We start from the raw sequence: 21,651 nt of genomic DNA, 5'->3' as shown, positions 1-21,651 counted from the left end.
ATCTATACAAAAAGCTTACCATAAAGCTTAGTGGGGAAGAGGTACTATAGTCCTAGGAGGGGGGCAAACTAAGTGTTGCTGGTTTATGACTAAAAATTGCTCTGTTGAGACTGTATAGGTAGGCAGACAGGTATCAAATGAATTCATTGGATTTTGAATGAACAATATGAATCAAAAGTAATATATTTTGATGTTAATACAAAAAGCTTAAAGCCATATTATAACATTTGCTGAGGAGAACGCCCTCAAAAAAATTTTAAATTCAGGTTTTTCCATGATTGTAATGTACTTTATTAAACAAAGATTCTCTGCAAAAATCAAGACTTCAGGTGCTGTAGTTTTGTCAAAATCCGAGATTTTGAATAAACCGCCTGAATCAGCGTTTTATTATAACGATGGAAATATTAGTCGAACGCGTATTCGATATCAACACACCCCTACGTACACACACACATATGCCAGAGGATCGTACCATATTACAACTGCCGGAGTAACATGCATTGGCGCTAGTAGTAAATTCCCATTTTCTTTGCTTTACCTCACTTGTCCGGCTCAAAATTAAAAAGGGAAATATCTGACAGTAAATGCTAACATTTTATTGAAAATGAATACTAATCTATTTTTAAAGAAATGTTATAATATGGCTTTAATATAGGTGATGTGGTCCGATGAGAGTATTCAAGTAAATTGCGTACATTTATGACTAATGCTGATTTTATGATAGTTTTCTTTTTCAAACAAAAGTGTCAGTAGATGGGAGGTGAAATTTGTTCTGATATATGACTTAAGGTTGGTCTGAACCCTGGAAATATGGAAACTTTCGAGCCTCATAACTTCTAAATTATTGGTCCAAAGTATATAAAAGTATACATATTTAGAATGGCAAAGACTTGATAAGTTCATCTGTGAGGTCAAATTTGGGCCAAAATGCCACTTTTATTTAAAATCTCAAAAATAATGGTTTGGCCCACTTCTTTTTAGTGCATCGTAACAAAAAATTCTTGAGCCAAAATTTTTTTTTAAATAATTTTTAAAAACTAGATCAAAATATCTAGGACCTGTTTTTTCATTTTTTTGAATTTCGACCAACTTTGAGAAATTTGCGCCAAAAATTGTAAAAAAATGCTGATTTTTCAAAAAAATCATAAAAAAGCCCGATTTTGGCCCAAATTTCAAATATTTTTGGTGAAATTGGTCGAAATTCAAAAAAATGAAAAAACGGGTCCTAAATATTTTGATCTAGTTTTTAAAAATTAATTTAAAAAAAATTTGGCCCAAGAATATTTTTGTTACGATGCACTAAAAGAAGTGGGCCAAAACCATTATTTTAGATTTTGGGCCAAAAGTGCCATTTTGGCCCAAATTTGACCTCACAGATGAACTTATCAAGTCTTTTGCCATTCTAAATATGTATACTTTTATATACTTTAGACCAACAATTTAAAAGTTATGAGGCCCGAAATTTTCCATAATTCCAGGGTTCAGACCAACCTTAAAATACTGATCCAAGATAAGATTAAATTCATGATATACACATAAAGTTGAATGATGTAGCTTAAGGTGGATAACAGATAGTGGTCCTGAGAGAGGTACAGACAAATGTCACCGATTAAGAATTTTCAACAAAATGCTGATCTAAGATATGTATAAATGTTATCATTCAGCTTAGGAAGGCAGATCGTACAGATCCTGAAAGGATTTATAACCGAAACTGTTGATCCATAGTATTAAATGAGGCTTTGTTTTCTTTCAAAAGACCTGGGAATAACTATGATAGGCAAGGAGATTGGATTGTGCTTAACCCCATGAGAACTACCTGCCGATTGATCAAAAAGAAGTTTTCATTATCAATTGGACCAATCAGCAACATCGTTAAAATAATTTCACCACGCAAAACAAAATGGGGTGAATTATTTTCAAAGCTCCATTTTGATTGGTGATTAAAATGAAGATATAATGTGATTGACCAATCGGAGAGAATGTTAGATCGGCAGGTAGTGCTCAGGGGGTTAATGGAAGGGTGAATGCCATGGAGTTGTGGTGACTAAACGTTATGATCCAAGTGGATTGTAATTTTTTTTTAAACAAAGGACTCACAATGGGATGGAAATATAATGGTTCAAGAGAGGGTAATAACTATCAAAAGTGCAGGGGTTTAGAGAGAGGAAAAAACCCTGTCATTGCAAAATTTACGTTTCTGGTGTTTTATATATTTCTAAACAAAGATAAGTTCATATTGGAAGAAATCAAGAATGAAATCAAAATAGAAGCAAAAATAAAATTAAAATATAAAGCAAGACTAAAATGGAAAGAGAAACAAATGTGAAATTTATATATAAAAAAAAGTAAGCAAGAAATTATTAAAAATTATTAAAAAATAGAAAGGAACGAAAATGTAGGTATTAGGGAGTCAGAAAGATTGAAATAAATAATGACAGAGAAAGTGACACATAAAAAAGAAGTTATGAAAGATGAAAGGAAAAGGCAAAGGGGAATGAATAGGGAAAGAAATGGAAGCAGAAAAATGAAGATAGGGAAGGAAGGAAGGAAAGAATAACAAAACAAAGCAAACAAAAACTGAATAAAAAGGAATTTAACCTAACAGGATATTGCCAAAGTTAAGGTTGTTGGCATCAATGGCTGTGCGTTCATCAACCTCTCTCTCTCTATTGCAAGGAATCAGTAAAATCTGTCTTTCCTGAACCCATAACATGGAGGATTACTGAATCTTGGCATGATACACATGGGTGCAAAATGTTTGAATTGGGATTAGGAGTGGAGTAGGAATGATATTAGAAAGTGCACATCTGTGGAAAGGGAAAAAAGAACAGAACACAAGTTTTAAAAAGTTAAGTCACCCATTGGATGTGACTCCTAAGTTTACCAGAATAAATGATATGTACACATCCTTGCCTTTTAGGCTGTTCGAATTGAAACCCATGATAGGTTTGGTGGGACTGTCCTAGAGGTGCTTTGCACCTGTTAGTCCTTGCCTTTCACTGTTGCAAAATTTTATCTATACTTCCTTTTTTTGTATGTACTTCAGAATATTTATGTGCAATATATTTTGATGTTATATTATAAATTATTGTATATACCAGTGATAAAGTGTAATAAATAAAAAACCCTATGGCAGATATGATCTTTAATCTCCCACATAGGGGGTGTAATTTCAAATGGGAGTCACCCATTCAGATAACCCCATTTGAAATTCACACTCCCTGTGTGGAAGATTAAGGACATGTCTTTCATAATGGGTTGTACGGATATTAACTGGAATGGCCCATTAATAATGATCGTTGACAAGCATTTGAAATTCTATGTATTTGAATATAGTGAATAAGGCCATTTAGGTTTAAGTTTGATGGAGAGTGCAAAGGTCAATTTAGAGTTCAAAAGTCAGCGTAGGATTCAAAATTTTGCTTGGATGAAGTATTTGCCACGGAAACGTAATCGCCTATATCATGAGTATGCTGTTTTTCAGTATTTGCCAGCTGTCACACAAACACCAGGGTGCTAGGTTCAATAAGATGAGCTCTTGCCATTAATCTCACTAGGGTTTACAAGGGAGGTCCATACAACCTGGTGATCACAGAGTTCAGTAAACTTCTGAAAAAAAATTGTGGCTGTATAAAATTGTAAATGCGATATCCTTCATTTTTTGTCTAAACTTGACAATGGTACAATGTAGTATGTAGCAGATGTTGCAGAAATGACAACCGGTTAATTAACAATTCAAAGTGTAATTATTGATAACCAGTTTGATAGTAATGTTCTAATTTGTTCTCGGAGCTCAATTTTTTGCAAAAATGTAGTAGTTCTCTTTCTCCAATCCAATGGTGGACACTGTCATTTGAACAATGCTAATGTAACAAAGATGATTGGAAAAAATAGGGACTGTGAAATTTGTGGCACTTACAGCTAAATTACTTGATTTGTAACGATTGTTATGTGTCTGCGGTACTGCAGATATAGAATGTAGTACTTTATGGTAAGTCCAATCCTTTATAGCAAATGGTATTTTATGCACATTATGCGGATGCTGTTTTTTATGAATCGTGTTTGATAGTTCTATATAGTATCTTATTGGTTTTGTTTGTTTGTCTTATTTTGTTTGTTTGTGTTTTACTTTCTTCTCATTTCATATATTTTTTGTTTGTTTCAGTTGTGTTGTTTAATTCAATTATGTCATTTACTTTTTGTAACATTTTGCAACCATTGAATTTTAGAAATATCACTATCACGGATTACCAGAGGAGGTATAGTAAATGAACAAGCAACTGGGGATTTCTATTCAAATTGGCCTCCCCTGTTTCAACTTTTTTTTTTAATTTGCCTGTTTCTATAGCCTTTTTACAACTCGTAGTCCTGTATGACTTTGTCATACATCATCTTTACTATTACCATGGTATACATCGTCGTTGGGTAGGAAAAACCTCCTATGTGCTTGTGGCCCCTGAACAAGTTTAAAACCAACTGCCAATAGGTTACATAGGAGGTTTTGCTTTAAACATGTTCAGGGACCAATGACACATAGGAGGTTTTTACTGCCCAACGACGACATGTATTTCTATCAGGTGCACTCTTTCGAATTCCCAAGACCTTCTTAATCAATCAGTTTATTGATCTTTTCTTTCCCTCATTTCGCTAAATCATCAAATTTGCAACATATCATATAAAATTTATGAAACAAAATATTTCTTATAGCATTGCAAATTTCCCTCTATAACGTAGAAATGAATTTCCTTTCATCTATGGGGAGCTTCTCGCTGGAACCCTTTTCAACCAAAAACTTGCAGTTTAGTCGAGGGCAGATTTCGATTATTTCTTGCAAGTTTTACAACAAAATTTCATATTTGTGTATATAATTAGTAGATGGCTCTGGTGATTGGTGCGTTCTGTAAGAAATATTACCTTTTGCTTGTCTGAAACAATCTTTTATTCCTTATAACAGATCGTGTGAAATAATTTTTGATCTCAATTTCTATCTCCTGTCTGGGATGTTGTATATTTTACAGAATAGTTTTTTCTAATATTTGACTTCTGCTTTGTTTATCGTAGATTGAAGCCAGGTCAGTGGAACACCACAGGAAGGTCCAGAAGGGCATGGAAAACAAGATCATTACACTAACACAGAAGATAGAAGAAATGGTAAGTACACAGGAGCATTGGGCTATTCCATTTAAAATCCACACTACCCTTGTGGAAGTTTCTGGAAATATCTTCCACAGGGGGAGTATGAATTTCAAATGGAATGAACACATTAGCAGCTCTATTTGAAACTCACCCTCCCTCAGTGGAAGATTCAGGTCAAATCTTTCTCAGAGGGTGTATGAAATTCAAATGGAGCTACCTAAATATGTTTATTCCATTTGAAATTCATACTCCCCCTGTGGAAGATTTCGGAAATATCTTTGTGTGGATTTTAAATGGAATAGCCCATTCTGGCCAAACCTCTTCAGAGCCAAAGTGCAGTGATTTGGCTTGCCAGGCCGCGGTGAATGACTTCCAACTTGCAAAAAAGCACCCAATAACAGATATATGGGAGATTTTACAATTTCATAATTTGACTGCTCAGTGTCAGAAGTAGGTAAGTGCAAAAGCAGCCCTGTGAACATTTGGCAATTTACACACAGTATATTATACTCGTCTACACATGGCAGCTATTGCACTTACGAGCTTCTGGCACAGAGCAGTCAAATTTTGGTTTTGGAAGAAACAGTGATGTTATATGAAATGATAGATGCACAACAGTGACTTAAAACAATATCTTCATTCTCTAAATAAAGAATATGTGATAAAAATAACCTGTTTGTTATTACGTACAAATGCATCCAATGGAAGAAACTGGATTATGTTTTAACAAGCAAGTTGATTTTAGATGGGTATGTTCATTTTCTTTTTTCGTTATGATATTAATTTCCCAATTTGCTGATTGTTTCTATTATGTAGAAGGAGAAAAGCGTCAAGGCCAAAGAACAGGAGGTGACTATCCAGAAACTCAACTCACAAGTGATTGTCTTGGAAAAGACACAAGTGGAAGCCAAGGAGGCCACCAAGAGGGCCAACGAGGCGGAGACGGAGATCGAGAGGTTACGAAGGGAACTAGGAGAGGTCACACAACATCGGGATAAGCTGGCCACAGATCTTGAGAATATACGGAGGCAATCGGAAGAGGTAGGTTGATCTTTGGTCAGAAAAATTAGTTGAATTGGTGACATGGTCAAGTTTTGATGTGTTCAACTAACTTTTCACAACACCACTGATTTAAGTGAGTAATTGAAAGTTGAAGTGAAGGATTTTGTGTACATTTTCAATGACAAGTGAAGTTCTGTTATGGTACTGCAAAGCATAATGGGCTAGGCCTTTCAGCTGTTGTGAGGTGAACTGAATAAGACTGGACAGAAATACAGAATGCAGGAGAAAAACCAGAAACGGGATTACGCACCTTTTGGAATTGGTAGTACATGCCCATAGACTTTGTGTTGCGATCATTTTGATCGTGGTGCAGAACTCAAAAGCGTGATCCAGTTGACATGGTGATAATCGGATTACAGGTAACACTTTGCTGGTGAATACCTGGGGAAAACCCAGCGAGTACAGTCATGGATGGGCAACCGTGCTCACTTAGGGTACTGCATGGAATCGAACCCGGGCCACAGTAGTGATAGGCGACTGCATCATATAATAAACCAACATATTCTCCTAATTTTAGTATAATTCACATACAGCTTTAGACATGGCACATTGTTGAATACTGATACAGCTCTCAGCTCTGAGCAGCAGAATAAATATTGATGTTGACTGCTCAGTGCCAGAAGTGGGTAAGTGCAATGGCTGCCATGTGTAGATCAAATACAATATACTGTGCGTAAATTACCAAATGTTCACAGGGCAGCTATTGCACTCACCCACTTCTGGCACCGAGCAGTCGATGTGTGCTTAAGGTGAAGTGGAGGTTAATTCAGCAGCTTCAGCATTTGGAAATGACTACTTAACAATGTGCTGACTCGTGCCTTGACATAACGCTGACATGATGGAATTCAGATGCTTTATGGCGACATGGAGACGGTACACCCGCCTTGGACCAATCATGTACCATGCGTCTGTCATCATCTAGTTTAACGCAACACCCATGGGTGTGTTCAAGTACATATTGGTAGGTTAGGTTGAATTAACACTGTCCAGGACTGATATTTTCTGCCTGGTATGATGTTATGGTATGGGGAATGTATGTGAGCCTAGTAAAACAATTCCTATACTGCAGAGGTGGAAAGGTGTGAATTAAATGCTTATGATTGATTTTAACATATTCACATTCATTGATGTAAGATTACTGCGAATATCAGAAGTCTGTTCTTCACTGAGGCACCTCTGTAAGAAAAGGTTTGTTTGGCTGAATTATTATTCCAAGATGGCAAGACAAATGTATTACAAGATTGACTTCTGGTTCATTTCGAATGAATTAAAGAAGTACAAATAAATTGCCATGAGAGGTAAGATGGAGCATCATGATGAAGAAATTTAAAAACAGGTACAAGAAGCTGTTTCTCCCATCGTTCATTTAATCTGTCCCAGGAAAGAGTGTTCATCATATCAGAAATGGGTGTTTTATTGTCTGCAGACAAAAGAACACAAGCAAGTTTGTTTTGAAGAATTTGGAGAGAATTACAATGCTCAGAAATGCAGTTTGGCCAAACAGGACTGCAATAATTAAATGTGGGAAAACCAATGCATGGCAACCCCCCCATGTTGAGGATTTCTGGATGCACAAGTAATATGGCAACATAAAGATGACATAACCTGCAATAGAGATCTGCTGATGTGATTTTTTTTTTCACAGATTTTGTTTTAAATTTCAAATACTGGTACATGCTTCCTACTTATGCTACCTCCTGTTCAACTTTTTATGACAATACACCACTTGCTGCCCTAGATAAATCATGTTTCGTGTATCTGTCAATAAGCACTTTTATCCCACCGCTCATGGGTGTGTTCAAGTATGGTAGGGTTTTGATTGATTTAATAATTGCGTCCAGGTATGATGACTCTGATCTGTGAAGGCTTTCTCTTTGTTATCACTTGATGTTGTGGTTTATGTTTGGAGACATAAAGTAATTCACCACATACTTGCCCCAGCAAATCAGACCAGCATGTACTTTGATTAGTCATTGTTCTTGGGTTTGGAATCTCTTTGGTGCCATTTTGTCATCGACTATCACTTTCATAAATTGGGTCATCAAGAATGTGTGTCTTTCAGCTGTGTTCTTTATCTGTTCAATTTCCAGTGACACCTCATGCATAATTGTCCTGGCACTAGGATCCACAACATGCTCATCTATCAGTGCACAGTTCTTTAACCCCAATACATTTGCACATTCATTGAATGACCTTTGAAAATTTGAGTACAAAAACTCATACTCTGCACCTTGAGGTCAAATTTTGCACTATGATTGTTTAATTGAGGTTGTTGAACTATACTTTTTATTTTTTCAAAAGTAAAATCCTTATACATATTACAAAACATCCAAAAGTCCAAGGAAGTTAATGAGGTGTAACTGGAGCTGGAATAGATAATACATCGTCCCATAAACCAATACGTTTATTCAGGAAAACTGTTCATCATGAATCAAGATGAGTTGTATAATGAACTTTGAATTAGAAGTAGTATTGTACATGGAGAACATTTCAAATTCTATTTTATTGGGGGAAGAGGGAGATGGTTCAAGTTTCAGCACAGGGACTCGTACAAAGATTGGAGCAGATGCTCAGGTTAGCGACTAGTCTGCCAGTATTCTAACTTGCCCGGATATTTTCTGCAAGTGTATGATAATTTGTAATTCTAATCATTGATTGTCTGTAGGTCAGATTTTACTTTCAAATGCAGTCAGACACAAGGCATGTAATAGCTGTGCTACAGTGTGCTTGATACAGTTATAATACTCAGATTCAAAGAGGCCATGTACCATATTGTTTGTAATAAACGCCCTGGGGCCGTTGCATTTTTGTAAAAGAGGGCGTTCATTAGAAGTGAATTTTCAGTGAAAAAAGCTTCAAAATCAGCTTGAACTTTGGAAGAATCACTTTTATGGAAACAACAAAGTTATATCTGTAAGTGCATCATCAAAACAAACAAGAATCTTATGAAAATAGTGAAATTCTACCATAATTAGGCAATGAACTGAATGGAAGCTTGAGTCATATTAGATTTGTCCATGCAATTTAGTGATTGTCCTCAGCATGACTGATGCAAGTTTTAAGCTTACTCACACAATATAGCATGGACATTTATGAATATTTGTCCATTTTTCATTGAAAAATTGGAGGGGGGTGTTTATTAATACAAACAATACGGTATGTTATTGTTAGCCCTTTGGCTGACTTTCTCATGCGACAAGATTTTTGTTCTAGATTTAAGGAAACTGGAAGTCTGCAAATCTCAAGGCCATGAACAAGGCTGACCTGGAACCATGTTGTCAAATGACATGAGTAAACTAGAGCCATTGAATTTCCATGGGCATGGTTTGTTTCATACAAATTGGGCTATTACAAGGTATAGTCTGCTGGATGAAGTCAAATTTCCTGCATCAAATGTCAGATTTGGTCCTGTGTCACAACCTGGTGTACCTTTGTGTTACATAGTAAAAAAATGAAATGTTTCAAACATTTTGCCTACACGTCTCATTTGAAGTGGTTCATCCTCCATTTTGACACCTTTGTTATGGAAATCAGTTAAAAAATGAGAGAGTGCGGGCAGAAACAATCACAAAGTAGGTGGGATTTAACCCCACCTCTTTTTTCTCACATTTACAATCATTCTGAGCAAGTATAAGTCTTTTAAATGACCTTCTGTATTTATTTACTTGGTTTAGATGTCTGGGAGTTCATTTAGATATGTTTTTTACTACATTCAAATTTTTAATTTTTTTTTAGACTCAAATTTACGAATCCCTCCCCCTAATCCTCCTCCCCCTAATCCTCAACCACCCTTGGCACATTTCATGCCAAACATCATAAGAAAATAATTTAAAATAATTTTAAAACAGGTTAAAAACATGAGTAATATAGAATAAATTAGCCTCAATTTAAGACCTAATTGAATCTTCTAAGTGAAGGAATACTCAAGAGACAGTGTTTTGAAATCCAAGCTGCACATCAAAATGTAACAAAACCACCTTTTTGGGTACCCCAGTATATGACACGGGATTATTTACAGAGTCAAAGTATCATGTTCTTGTTAGAGATGCTCATCAAGTGATACTGACTGACTGAGGCTTCTATTGGAATATTTGGAAAACCTTGTGCTAGCCATAGCCTTCATACAAAAAAAGTCCCAAGTTTTCAGATATTTTCACAAAATTTCAAGAGCTATGTAAAGAACCACTGAACCAATACTAGGCTGATTTGTACTCATTTTAATGCATTTTTCATGCTGATTCCAAATATGTGACTCCTCGCCACAACTGAGCCCGGATGTCGCCAGTGCCACTATTGAGATATGCTCCATCGAACTTAACAATAAACAATAGGAAACAAAGGATTTATTGACTGTTTTATTGATTTTTCACTACTTAAATGTCAAGTACTATAGACATGATATACATCATTTTAAAGCTAATTTAAAGCAGAATATTTTGGTTGAATATCTCAAAAATGATGATTGGCGACTTCCGGGCTCAATTGTGACGAGGAGTCACATATAGTCATGACAAGTACAATCTCGAAATTTTGAATTAAAAAAAAAAATTGGTACTTGTCGTCTGCAGTCGACACCTGTCTGAAGAGAATTGAATTGAAACATAATAGCAGGAGTGCCTGGTAGGTGAAGTCTTTTCCCCAAATAACAAAAAGTTTAGTCGAAAAAGCATAAAATAATAAACAGTACACCCTGATTAAATTGGTAATATCTGTATTTTCAGCAACTACGGAGATATTGTCAGGTTTTGATATTGACTGAATCGTTCTTTGACTTGGTATATGCCTTTGATAATAATCCTGCTTCAAATGTCAGATTTACAGAGTAAAAGTATCATGTTCTTGTTAGAGGTGCTCATCAAATGATACTGACTGACTGAGACTTTCAGTGGAATATTTGGAAAACCTTGTGCTAGCCATAGCCTTCAACATAAAACAAAAAAAGTCACAGTTTTGAGATATTTTCACAAAATTTCAAGAGCTATGTAAAGAACCACTGAACCAATACTAGGCTTGTTTGTACTCGTTTTAATGCATTTTTCATGCTGATTCCAAATATAGTCATGACAATGTACAATCTTGACATTTTTGAATTAAAAAAAACAATTGAAACTTGTCGTCTGCAGTCGACACCCGTGTGAAGAGAGTTAAAGTGAAACATAATAGCAGGTGTGCCTGGTAGGTGAAGTCTTTTCCCCGAATAACAAAAAGTTTAGTCGAAAAAGCATAAAAATAATAAACAATACCTCCTGATAAAATTGGTAATATCTGTATTTCTGAAGCTATGCAGATATTGTCAGGTTTTGATATTGACGGAAGAGTTCTTTGACTTGGTATGCCTTTGATGTTTCCCAGTCTACTTGGTGTTGACAATGTACTGATAACAATAAGCTCCTCAAATCTGATTCCATATCAGGAAATCTTTGTGCAGGGTTGCTAGTTTACCTGCAATATTGGGCTACTTTCAAGGACCCAATAAAAACCAGATACTTGTGCAACAAGGTTTAGCAATAATTTTAATTTGTTTTGTCCATTTCTAAGTGTTTCTAGGCTCTGAATTGACGATTACCTTACAGTTTGTAATTCACAAGTTCAGAAGTAGAGAGGTATTTTGAATATATTGAATGAAGTGTTTTGTTTTGAAATCTTATAAGGGCTCATTTTGAAATTCCCTTACACAGGAAGGTGTGCGCCATCCTGCAGCTTTCCTGTACTAGCCTTCTTTTGTTAAAATCCTGTGTGATTATAACACTGCAATTAGCCACTTAAATTAGGAGCACGCTTTCCTGGGTTGTGCGATGAGCCGATTAGTTCAACTAGTTCAACAATCAATAAAATTGCCAGTCTTTGATAAACTTTTATTATAATCCTTGTCACCAGACCACTTCAAAAGGCAGGGTGTATCACTGATGCATATAATCCATCCGCTTTATGACCGAGCTTTTCTGAGCGCGCTTAGCTTAGGGGAATCCTGCCTTCTTTCTGTGTGAAAGCGTGGTAGGGTATTTCAATATGAGCCCTAAAGGGATGATAGAATACAATGCTGCTCTGCTCAATCAGGGGGATTTGTCTTATTCAGTAAAAGTAGGTAAATTTTGGGTTCCAGTATGCACTGCACTTGATATTGTGCTGCAGTACTTTCAAGCTATGTGATAATACTTTCCAGGCATAAGATACTATCCAGTCTGTTCTCATGGCACAAGAATACTATCCAGTCTGTTAGGTTTGGTTTGGCTTACTTGTTTGCAAGGGCCATACAATATGTAGTCTGCAGCTATTATGTAGTTGGACATTGCAGTAATTCCTGGTAGCTTTTACAAATTTGAGTGAGAATAATCAGAATATGTCATCATGCTAGTGCTCATCACTGGGAGAGAGCTTTAGGGAGACACGGCTTTAGGGAGACACAGCTTTTGGGAGACACAGAAGTGCATCGCTGCCACTTAGACAAGTGTTCTGTGTATTAGGTTTGAAAAGAGAAATCTGGCAACTCTTGGTTTGTGTGACTGTTTGATGTCAATACTCTCTATCAAGATATGTAGATGAGGTTGTTTCAGGTGATCTATCAGCAGTTAATGGGTATTCCCCGGCGTGTGGATTCTGTCATCACTCTGCAATCATCTGTGATAGAGGTTGGTGAATATCAGAAGAAGGAAGGTTACTATTGTAAAAGAGAAAACTTAAAAAAAGCAATCAAGGAGCATTCTGCAACTTTTGAATTTGCATCTTCCTTCGGATTTTGGATCACTGTGTCTTTATTTTTTGATTGATTTTTAACAAATGTGTACATCCATATCAAAACGATGCACTTGTCCGCTGCTACATGTGTCTCATTTCACATAATAGCTAGGAATAAATACCAGACTCATCTCAAGTGGAGGTCACCTCAAATCATACCGAAGTCACTTGATTTAGGAATACAGAGAACATATTCCTAAACCATGTGACCTGGGGATGATTTGAAGTGACATCTACTTGAGATGAGTCTGGTATTTATTCCTAGCTATTATGTGAAAGGAGACACATGTAGGAGCTGACAACTGCATCGTTTTGATATGGATGTATACAAATGAGGTCTTAAATTTTAGCTAAAAACTACAGGTATTAGCTGCTGGTTCTAATTATGACATATATGCCTTTGTTTAGAATATACAGGGGTGAAAATAAATGGTACCTTAATTATTTTGCAGTCTGTATATGATCTTAATAAATAATTTGCCTGCAATCTGAAGGTTAAGCTGTGAAATGAATCTGTAAGTTATATGTATCGTCATATTTAACGCATACTGACGAATCATGTATAACTAAAAACAAGGCTTTTTTTTTATAATAATGTCTATAGAGGGCGACATTACTTTTCTGTAACATATAGCCATTTTTGCCATTGCCACTGTCTGCCTTCGACGTTAGGGCATTTCATGGGTTATTTATAGGAACGGTTCAGAGTAATCTGTATTCAGCAATATGCTGAAATCACTTGCTTTACTTGTCCAGCATAGCTGTTTCCAAATCCATAACAACCAGTCCAGTGTCCTGTTTCAATACATCCATGTTTGTTTGAGGGGGTCTACCAGGTTTTCTGTTTCCATGCTTAGGTGTCCAATGGATCAGCTTCACTCATTTTCGCCCCACAAAACATGTCCTGCTCTCTCTCTCTCTCTGAGCTTCTGTGAAAGCTTCAGTAGGTCACCATACAACTCTTTATTCACTGCTTTCAATTGATGTTGTATACTATACACTTTAAGCATTCTTGTGTAGCAATCATCAAGTTCTTTACATAGTCTTCACATCCATAGGTTAGTACAGAAATCATGATGATATGGTAATTGTGATCGATATATGCATTTTATAAAATGGATCTACAAGTATTAGGCAGAGAGAATTAGTGGTACCACAGTGAATTATGATGCATTCATTCCTTAATTAGTGGCGTAAAGAAAAAAAGTGTTTTTATTGAGGAACTTCAGGAAGTCTACCAAATTAATAACTTCTGCCGCGCTCGGTTCCTACATGTTACGAAAATGCATCATAGCAGCTGTAAGAAGTTTGCAGTTCTTGTTTTGTATAGTTTTATAGCACACAGCTAGTATGCCTATTTACTGATCTAAAGCACAAGATGAATTCTCTAACTTTTTATCAGTGTAGCTTTTACCACAGAAATGGTTAAATCCATTAAAAGTGCACACTTCATGTGTAGAAGTTTTTGGAAATATCTCCCACAGAGGGAGTATGAATTAGAACATTAACCAACTCTATTTGAAACTCTCCCTCCCTCTGTGGAAGATTCAGGTTGAATCTTTCTCAGGTGTATGACATTCAAATATAGCTGCCTAATGTGTTCATTCCATTTGAAATTCATACTCCCCCTGTGGAAGATATTTCTAACATCTTCTACAGGGGGAGTGTGGGTATTCTAAATGGAGTAGCCTGATGAAGAAAAAACATGCCTTGGTTTCCTTAAATGAAGCTCCAATATTCACAGATCAGTTATGCCTTTGTGTCTCTTTATTTGGAATTTTTGACCCTCACAAAGGACCATTTCAACTTCCCGAATTTCTTTTTTCCCGCAAAAGAACACAAATATTTAGGTATCTTGGGAAAAAAATGCATATCTTCAATATGAAGGTCAAAATTTTCAAATGATGAATGACTTTTCATCCCACCTACATACTCTTTTAGTAATATCATTAGATTTATAAAGTTTACTTCAAGGACTGTTAAATGTAAAAAATATTAATTTTTAATAATTTGCCATAAAATTTGTATTATATCGCAAAAAAAAAAAAAAATCATAATTATTTGATATCAGAAGGATATTCCTTCAGAATGTAATTTGATGTGTCTGATGTGCTCTCATGTCCCACTAAACACAATGTGAACACGTTGCTATTTAATCCCTTGAGGGTATTTCCTTGATCTATCAACCATTTTTGACTTCAGAAAATATTAAAGATTTTTCTTGGTCCCTGCCGGATTTCTGAAAGTCGCTGTAAAATATATCCAGCTTCAAGAAATTGGTTCTTTGACCGTTTGTCGATTTGTTCACCCCAACAGACTGTACTTTGTTATCTTTGATCATATTCCTTCCATTCCAAGATGATCAAGCAGATCCGTAATTGAGCATAAGAACCCATCAATGCGAGGTCATATTGTGGTGTCTTCTCACCAGCAGGAAGTAGGCTTTTATACGCAACAGGATTAGACATGGCCCTTGAAAGCCCATGCGTGCATCAAAGAAACGTCATGGCAGACTAAGATTTTTTTTAAAGTGCACCGCAGTTATTGACTCTGAATAGAGTCCATACATGCATAAATCTTGATTTATGTTGCGAAGTCTGATTATGTACTCATTGGATTAAAATCTGCTCCCTCTTTGAACTTTTTTTTTTTTTTTTTTTTTAAAGTTTTTTATTCCCTGTTCTTGGAACTGGTGGAGGGAGAAAAAACATACACAATGGGCCACCAGTTCCCAACGATCATGAATTAAAACATAATATTATAGTCAAAATTTTTAAGAACAGGTACAAAGGACAATCACAAAAGAGACAAAAGACGATGGACAAAGAGAACATTCACTCTTACAAACAAAACACAAGCACCAGTCTTGTGTCAAACAAGTGCACACATTACTTGGTTACACCCATCTTGATCCTGCCATAATCAGTTTGAAAATAATTGAAGAAAAGGACAACAATTTAAGATGCTTCAAGATCAATGGTCCATTTTTTTTTTTGGAGCCGCAGTTTACCTTTACTTTCAGCAATTTTATACTCTATTTTCTGCTTCAATTTGACCAAATTCAGAAAAGCATTGAAACTAAGGTTAGTCTGTTTAAATCTGCACTTATGAATGTAAAATTTAAGGCACAGAAAAAGGAAATTAATACACAGGTCATGTTCTGAGGTATCCCTGCTCCCTCTTTGAACTTAGCATCCAGACTTGGGAACATTGTGAGTATAGCTCTATCCCTCGACTAGTTGATGGTTACTAAGAATATCATAAACTGAGCTAAAAAGAAATTTTTCACAAGGTCATATCTTGAAATCCTGTCCATCAAATTGAACCAAAATTACACACAGATTTACTTCAATACTCTACTCTTAACACATGTCAGTAACCAAGCAGTTATCCAACTGACACAACAGCAAAATGCACTGACATGGGACAGCTTCCTGGACCACATTCACAGCCCAGCCCTGTTTCATGAAAAAAGTGTATGAAATGCAGAAAGCAGCACCGTTTTATCATCTGTGCAAGGATCTTGTGTGCATTATCACAGATTTTTTGTCCTGGGTGTCAAATGTTGGGCTGTGAAAGTGAAGGAAGCCCAGGAAGCTGTCCCATGACAGTGCATTTTGCTGTTGTGTCAGTTGGACAACTGCTTGGTTACTGACATGTGTTTTGAGTGGAGTATTAAGGTAATCCTGTGTGTAATTTTGGTTCATTTTGATTGACAGTATTTTAAGATATGACCTTGTGATTCACAAGTTGTAAAAAATTATAAGTTTCTTTTTGAGCTCAGTTTATTATACATCTTGCTGACTTGGGTGATAGAATTTTTGTGGGCCTTATGTCTAGCATTAGTTATATACTTGTCCCATACTCTTTGAATAAAATGTTTTGAAGAGCATCGTGCGCCCGGGATCATGCGGAGCAGGCACATGCAGTGGGAACTGAAAGAAAATGGTGCTGAATCCTGCTCCAAGTTTTGTAAAGGTGTTGCTGCTGTTGTTGAGGATCTAATCTGTCCTGAATAGTTGTTGGACAAAAGATGTTTTCCGAAAAATCTGTGGTGTCAAAACTAATTATGTTGATCATTGTTTTATCATCATACTAAATGGAATAAGCTTGTGGAATGTAATTGTATTCACTCCCTATGTAGTAGGAATGCAATGGGCTATTCCAGTTGATATCTATACACCCCCTGTTGAAGACATTACCTTAGGGCTCATATTGAAATACCCTACCACGTTTTCACACAGAAAGAAGGCAGGATTCCCCTCGCTAAGCGCGCGCCTCAGGAAAGCTCGGTCATAAAACAGATGGATTATATGCATCAGTGATATACCCTGCCCAGGATTTTAACAAAAGAAGGCTAGCAGAGGAAAGCTGCAGGATGGCGCACACCTTCCTGTGTAAGGGAATTTCAATATGAGCCCTTAATCCTCCACACAGGAGTGTGATCTTCAAATGGGCTTACCTAAATGGGGACTCCATTTGAAATTTACACCCCCTGTGTGGGAGATTAAGGTCATGTCTTCCATAGGGGGTGTATGGATGTCAAATTGAATTGCACAATATCTCAAAATGTATCTAGGAAGAGTCTTTTTTTTTCCAACTGAGTAAAAAATTCTGACAAGGAAGTTACGGAACATTGACCTGCGCTTAGAAAGTGCAAAAGGATGAACATAGGAACCGAAAATGGATGGAGTGCTAATTAAGGACTTCTTGATATTTTCTCTTCAAATACAGAGGAGCTAGTGTTACATAGTGATTAAGACATTCAACACAAAGATCTCATTTCATGTGTTTTGTCGTCCGCTTGTAGGATGGAGGGAAGGACCTATTAGCACTTGGAAGAGGCTGACTTGTTTTAAAGACAAATTGGATGTTAAAAATAATGATATTAGTCTTAAACCCTGCATGTTCTTTGTAGAAGGGAGTTACAAGCTAGCAAAGTATTTGAAAAGGTTGATGGCCCTTTCGTGAAGATATTTGATTGGTTACTCCCCATTGGCACTACCAATAGCTGTTCTGATTGGTTACAAGTTGGGTTATATTATGTATTGAGCCAATCAGAGATATGGTATAAATAGTCAATAGGACTGATGGGGCTTAAGCTTAAAATTGCTAAGAGGTCTAAAAACTGTGTTTGGCCTGGATAAAATCCATCAGCCGTCTACACTACGCATGTATTCAGTATGCTTCAAGTGACGACTGAATAACATACAGTTCATGTTGTGGCGAATTCGTGAAAATATTTTTTGCGACCTTGGTTATGCGCCATAGTGCGACTGACTAGCAGCGCCTGTGTTATGTGTTGTATTTACCATGCCGTTGTATCAAGATCACGCTCTGCAGTTCTAAAAACAACAAACTTGGTCTTGGACACAACTGCACAGTCTCGGTGAAAGTTTCAATGGACTTCTGGTTGCAAAAATCTGTCACTTTTTTTCCACATAGTTTTCTCAGTCGTCAATCCAGATGGTTGATGAATGAGGGCAGCAGTTTAGGTTAGGCCTAACTAAAGTAGCAATGTCTAAGTCCATTTTAAGCTGTAAACATGGATTCAGTATCTGAGATCATTTAAAATCACCTGATAGTAGCAGGAAAACCACTGAATGTTTTAAGACCACAAAGTGATGTGTATATTTTGGAGCTTGTCACTAACTATTAATTCCTATGCTACTCACAAGATAATCACTGTACCACACGATTATACACAGCCTCCATCTGCCCAGCCACAATCCGACTTATAAAGGAAAACCACCAAATTACTCAACTACCAAAAGAGTTTTAAGACAACTCTCCATTTTGAGAAAAGTATTTCAAATCCAGATAATCATTGCAGGATGAAAACCTAGACCTTCATAACATAGAATTAATAACCGACTTCCTGCATCGTCTTTGACGGACCAGAAGACCTATATCTTCACAAACTTATCAACTCAAGTCAAAGCGATTCAAAAGATTTCATCTTTTTTATTGAACGCAGGAAATTTAATTTTCAGAATCATTTAGCGATGGGGAAATTTACATCAATAATTTTATTTCTGGTACACTTGATGTTGAGGAACTGTACGAGTCATAAACCCTGTGATTGGTTTTACCCCTAGGTTTTATACCCTTTTGCTAGAATAGTTGTGTAAAGCGAGCATTGTTGTGGGTTGGAACTGAAATTAGTTGTACTTGTAGGCAGCGATTTGTGTGACAGAAAAATAAAACCCTTTCAAGTCATCAAAATTCAGTTTGTCAAGTTTGGAACAAGTGATTTCATTTTGGGCTAATTCCAGTTGAAATACATACACCCTGTATGGAAGACATGACCTTAATCTTCCACATAGCGGGTGTAGATTTCAAATGGAGTCGCCAATTCCGGTAAGCCCATTTGAAATTCACACTCCCTGTGTGGTAGATTAAGGTCTTGTCCTCTATAGGGGGTGTATGGATTTCAACTGGAATGGACCAATTGGCAAATATAAAAAGCAGTCTAATAAAGAAGAATATCTTTAAGTGCAACTGTAAGTGATGCAGTAGAATTTACAAAAATATACTGATCATAGGAGGAGAGCGAGTTGGCGCAGCGGTAGTTCCCTCACCTTGCACCACTGAGGTCCTGGGTTCAAGCCCCGGCCGTGCCCAAGGACTGTATGTGCATTTGGTTTATCCCGATTCCATGCTCACTCTCGCAGGTTTTCTCAGGGTCCGGTTTCCTCCTACTTTCAAAAAATCGGTGATTAGTTGTTTGGTTATCAAAAACTTCCTTCGCCCAATGGAATTTGGGGAACTGCACAGATAATTGGTGGATGTTACAATCTAAGTGCGGATAGTTCTGCACCAGGTTCTTCTGCAACTGGCCTAGATGATGCAATCTGATTGTGATGATTTACCATGGCAGCGAAATTACAGTGCTTTGAATCCTTTAAGGTCTAGCTGGAAAAAGGCGCTATATAAATCCGAAATTTTTTTATTTAAATTTATTTATTAACATGAGATGTTTTTGGGATATTGTTGCTACCTTTTCCCCTGTGACATTGCAGCCTTCATCAGTAGGGAGAGACACAGCCAGAGGGGGTGGGGCAGAGTAAAATTAGAACAACTGAATAAAAATATATTGTTAAATAAACCTCTTTATCATACAATCTTTAAACTGTGATTAAGTTTGTTTGTGACGAGAATTTAGGATTTTTGCCCCACAGGGCTACACCCTTGACTTTTCCTGCATGTACTCCTACAGAAAGGATATATATTTATTTAAGATCTTTGATCTTAGAACCACATCCTTCAAATGCCGGCCATTTACCGCATGCACAATCCTTTGGGCTGAGATTAAACTTTTCACACTGAAGTTGTGATTTATTGGTAGGAAGGAATGCTTGTCGGAAAGACCTGTGGGTTCATGCGGGGCAATGAGTGTTGACTTGTAGAGGGACAAGTGGAATTTCTCTAAAATTGGTTACTCCTTCATGTAATTTTACACAAAATTAGGGTTAGGGTTAAAGTTAGGGTTAGTTTAGTGTTAAGATATTAGGATTAGGGTTAGGATTAGGTTTAAGGTTTGGATTAGCTTACACGAAATAATTACATGAAGCATCGACCCTAAAATCAAACTTTGCCTTGGCTTTCCCACTTATCTCAAAAAACCAATAAAAGTCCTGCATTTTCTTGGACCAAAATTTGATCATTTTGAGCAAACTTAGTCACTTGATATAGCTGTTAGTGGTTGGCCAACTGGATGACATATATCATTGTGATTTAGCATAATGCTGATTAACAGTTGACTGTGAACGGTCCCTATATAACTTGTGGCAGTGGTTTATGTGATTTGTTGAGCACAAGTATACTGCTTCAACCTAGAAGTACAAACCAAATCTGCGGCATCGGGGGTCAATGCTTTGCATCACACGCACTGTGTGTTAAAAAATATGACGCATAAAGAGCATGATGTGCGCGGCAAGTACAAATTGCGCAGCAGTTGGCGCGCCAAAGAAGTATTTACACACGCATTGCACTGAAATAATTATTATCATTTACAGTTTCCAAGGTCTATTTACTTTGAGTTGACGGTTTATAGTAACAAATGCAAACCCAACTTTTTATGTAAAACATTGGTAACATCATCCTCGGGTAACAATATAATACGATACAATAGGTTTATAGTTTTGACTGCTCAGTGCCAGAAATGGGTAAGTGCAATAGCTGCCCTGTGAACATTTGGCAATGTACACACAGTATATTGTACTCATCTACACATGGCAGCTATTGCACTTATTCACTTCTGGCACTGAGCAGTCAAATTGTATGCTATTTGGCTATATACCATGATTGCGATGATATATTACCATTTATATCACTCATACATAAATTCTAGACAGTTCATTGGTTGATTACCATTTGCCATTTTTACCATCACCCACTCCGTGTGATAGTCTTTACCATCATGTGCTTTGCCGTAGTGCGCCTGCGCCAAACCGTGCGCTGACTCTTGGACTCGCCGATTTAGTTATGGGGTGGACTCCAAAATGTGAAGTATATCACTGCAAAACATGGTGTTATGTTGATGAATAAATGTATTTCCTACCTTAAATAGTATTTTAGTAATAGAATTTATGCATGAGTGATATAAAACAAATATTAACTGTCTTAAATTCAAGTAATGGTCGAAATATAATCACTCGGTGAAAGATGTATTGTTCCATTCCACTCGCCGTTCCGGCTCGTGGAATGGAACAATCC

At 36.6% G+C, this 21,651-nt stretch overlaps 1 protein-coding gene across 1 annotated transcript in view; it reads left to right on the top strand.

Moving 5' to 3' along the window:
* The window catches only part of LOC140142649 (unconventional myosin-Va-like), a 281,256-nt gene that overhangs the window by 161,968 nt on the left and 97,637 nt on the right, over positions 1-21,651 (top strand). The window contains exons 22-23 of the mRNA XM_072164650.1: positions 5,062-5,151; positions 5,953-6,177. Of these exons, the coding sequence (XP_072020751.1) occupies positions 5,062-5,151; positions 5,953-6,177 (315 nt within the window). The remainder of the gene's footprint in view (positions 1-5,061; positions 5,152-5,952; positions 6,178-21,651) is intronic.

The sequence above is a fragment of the Amphiura filiformis genome, chromosome 20, assembly GCF_039555335.1.
Source record: "Amphiura filiformis chromosome 20, Afil_fr2py, whole genome shotgun sequence".
Taxonomy (NCBI): Eukaryota; Metazoa; Echinodermata; class Ophiuroidea; order Amphilepidida; family Amphiuridae; genus Amphiura; species Amphiura filiformis.
The sequence above is the reverse complement of the archived record's forward strand: the minus strand, read 5'-3'. Positions and strand labels throughout refer to the sequence as shown.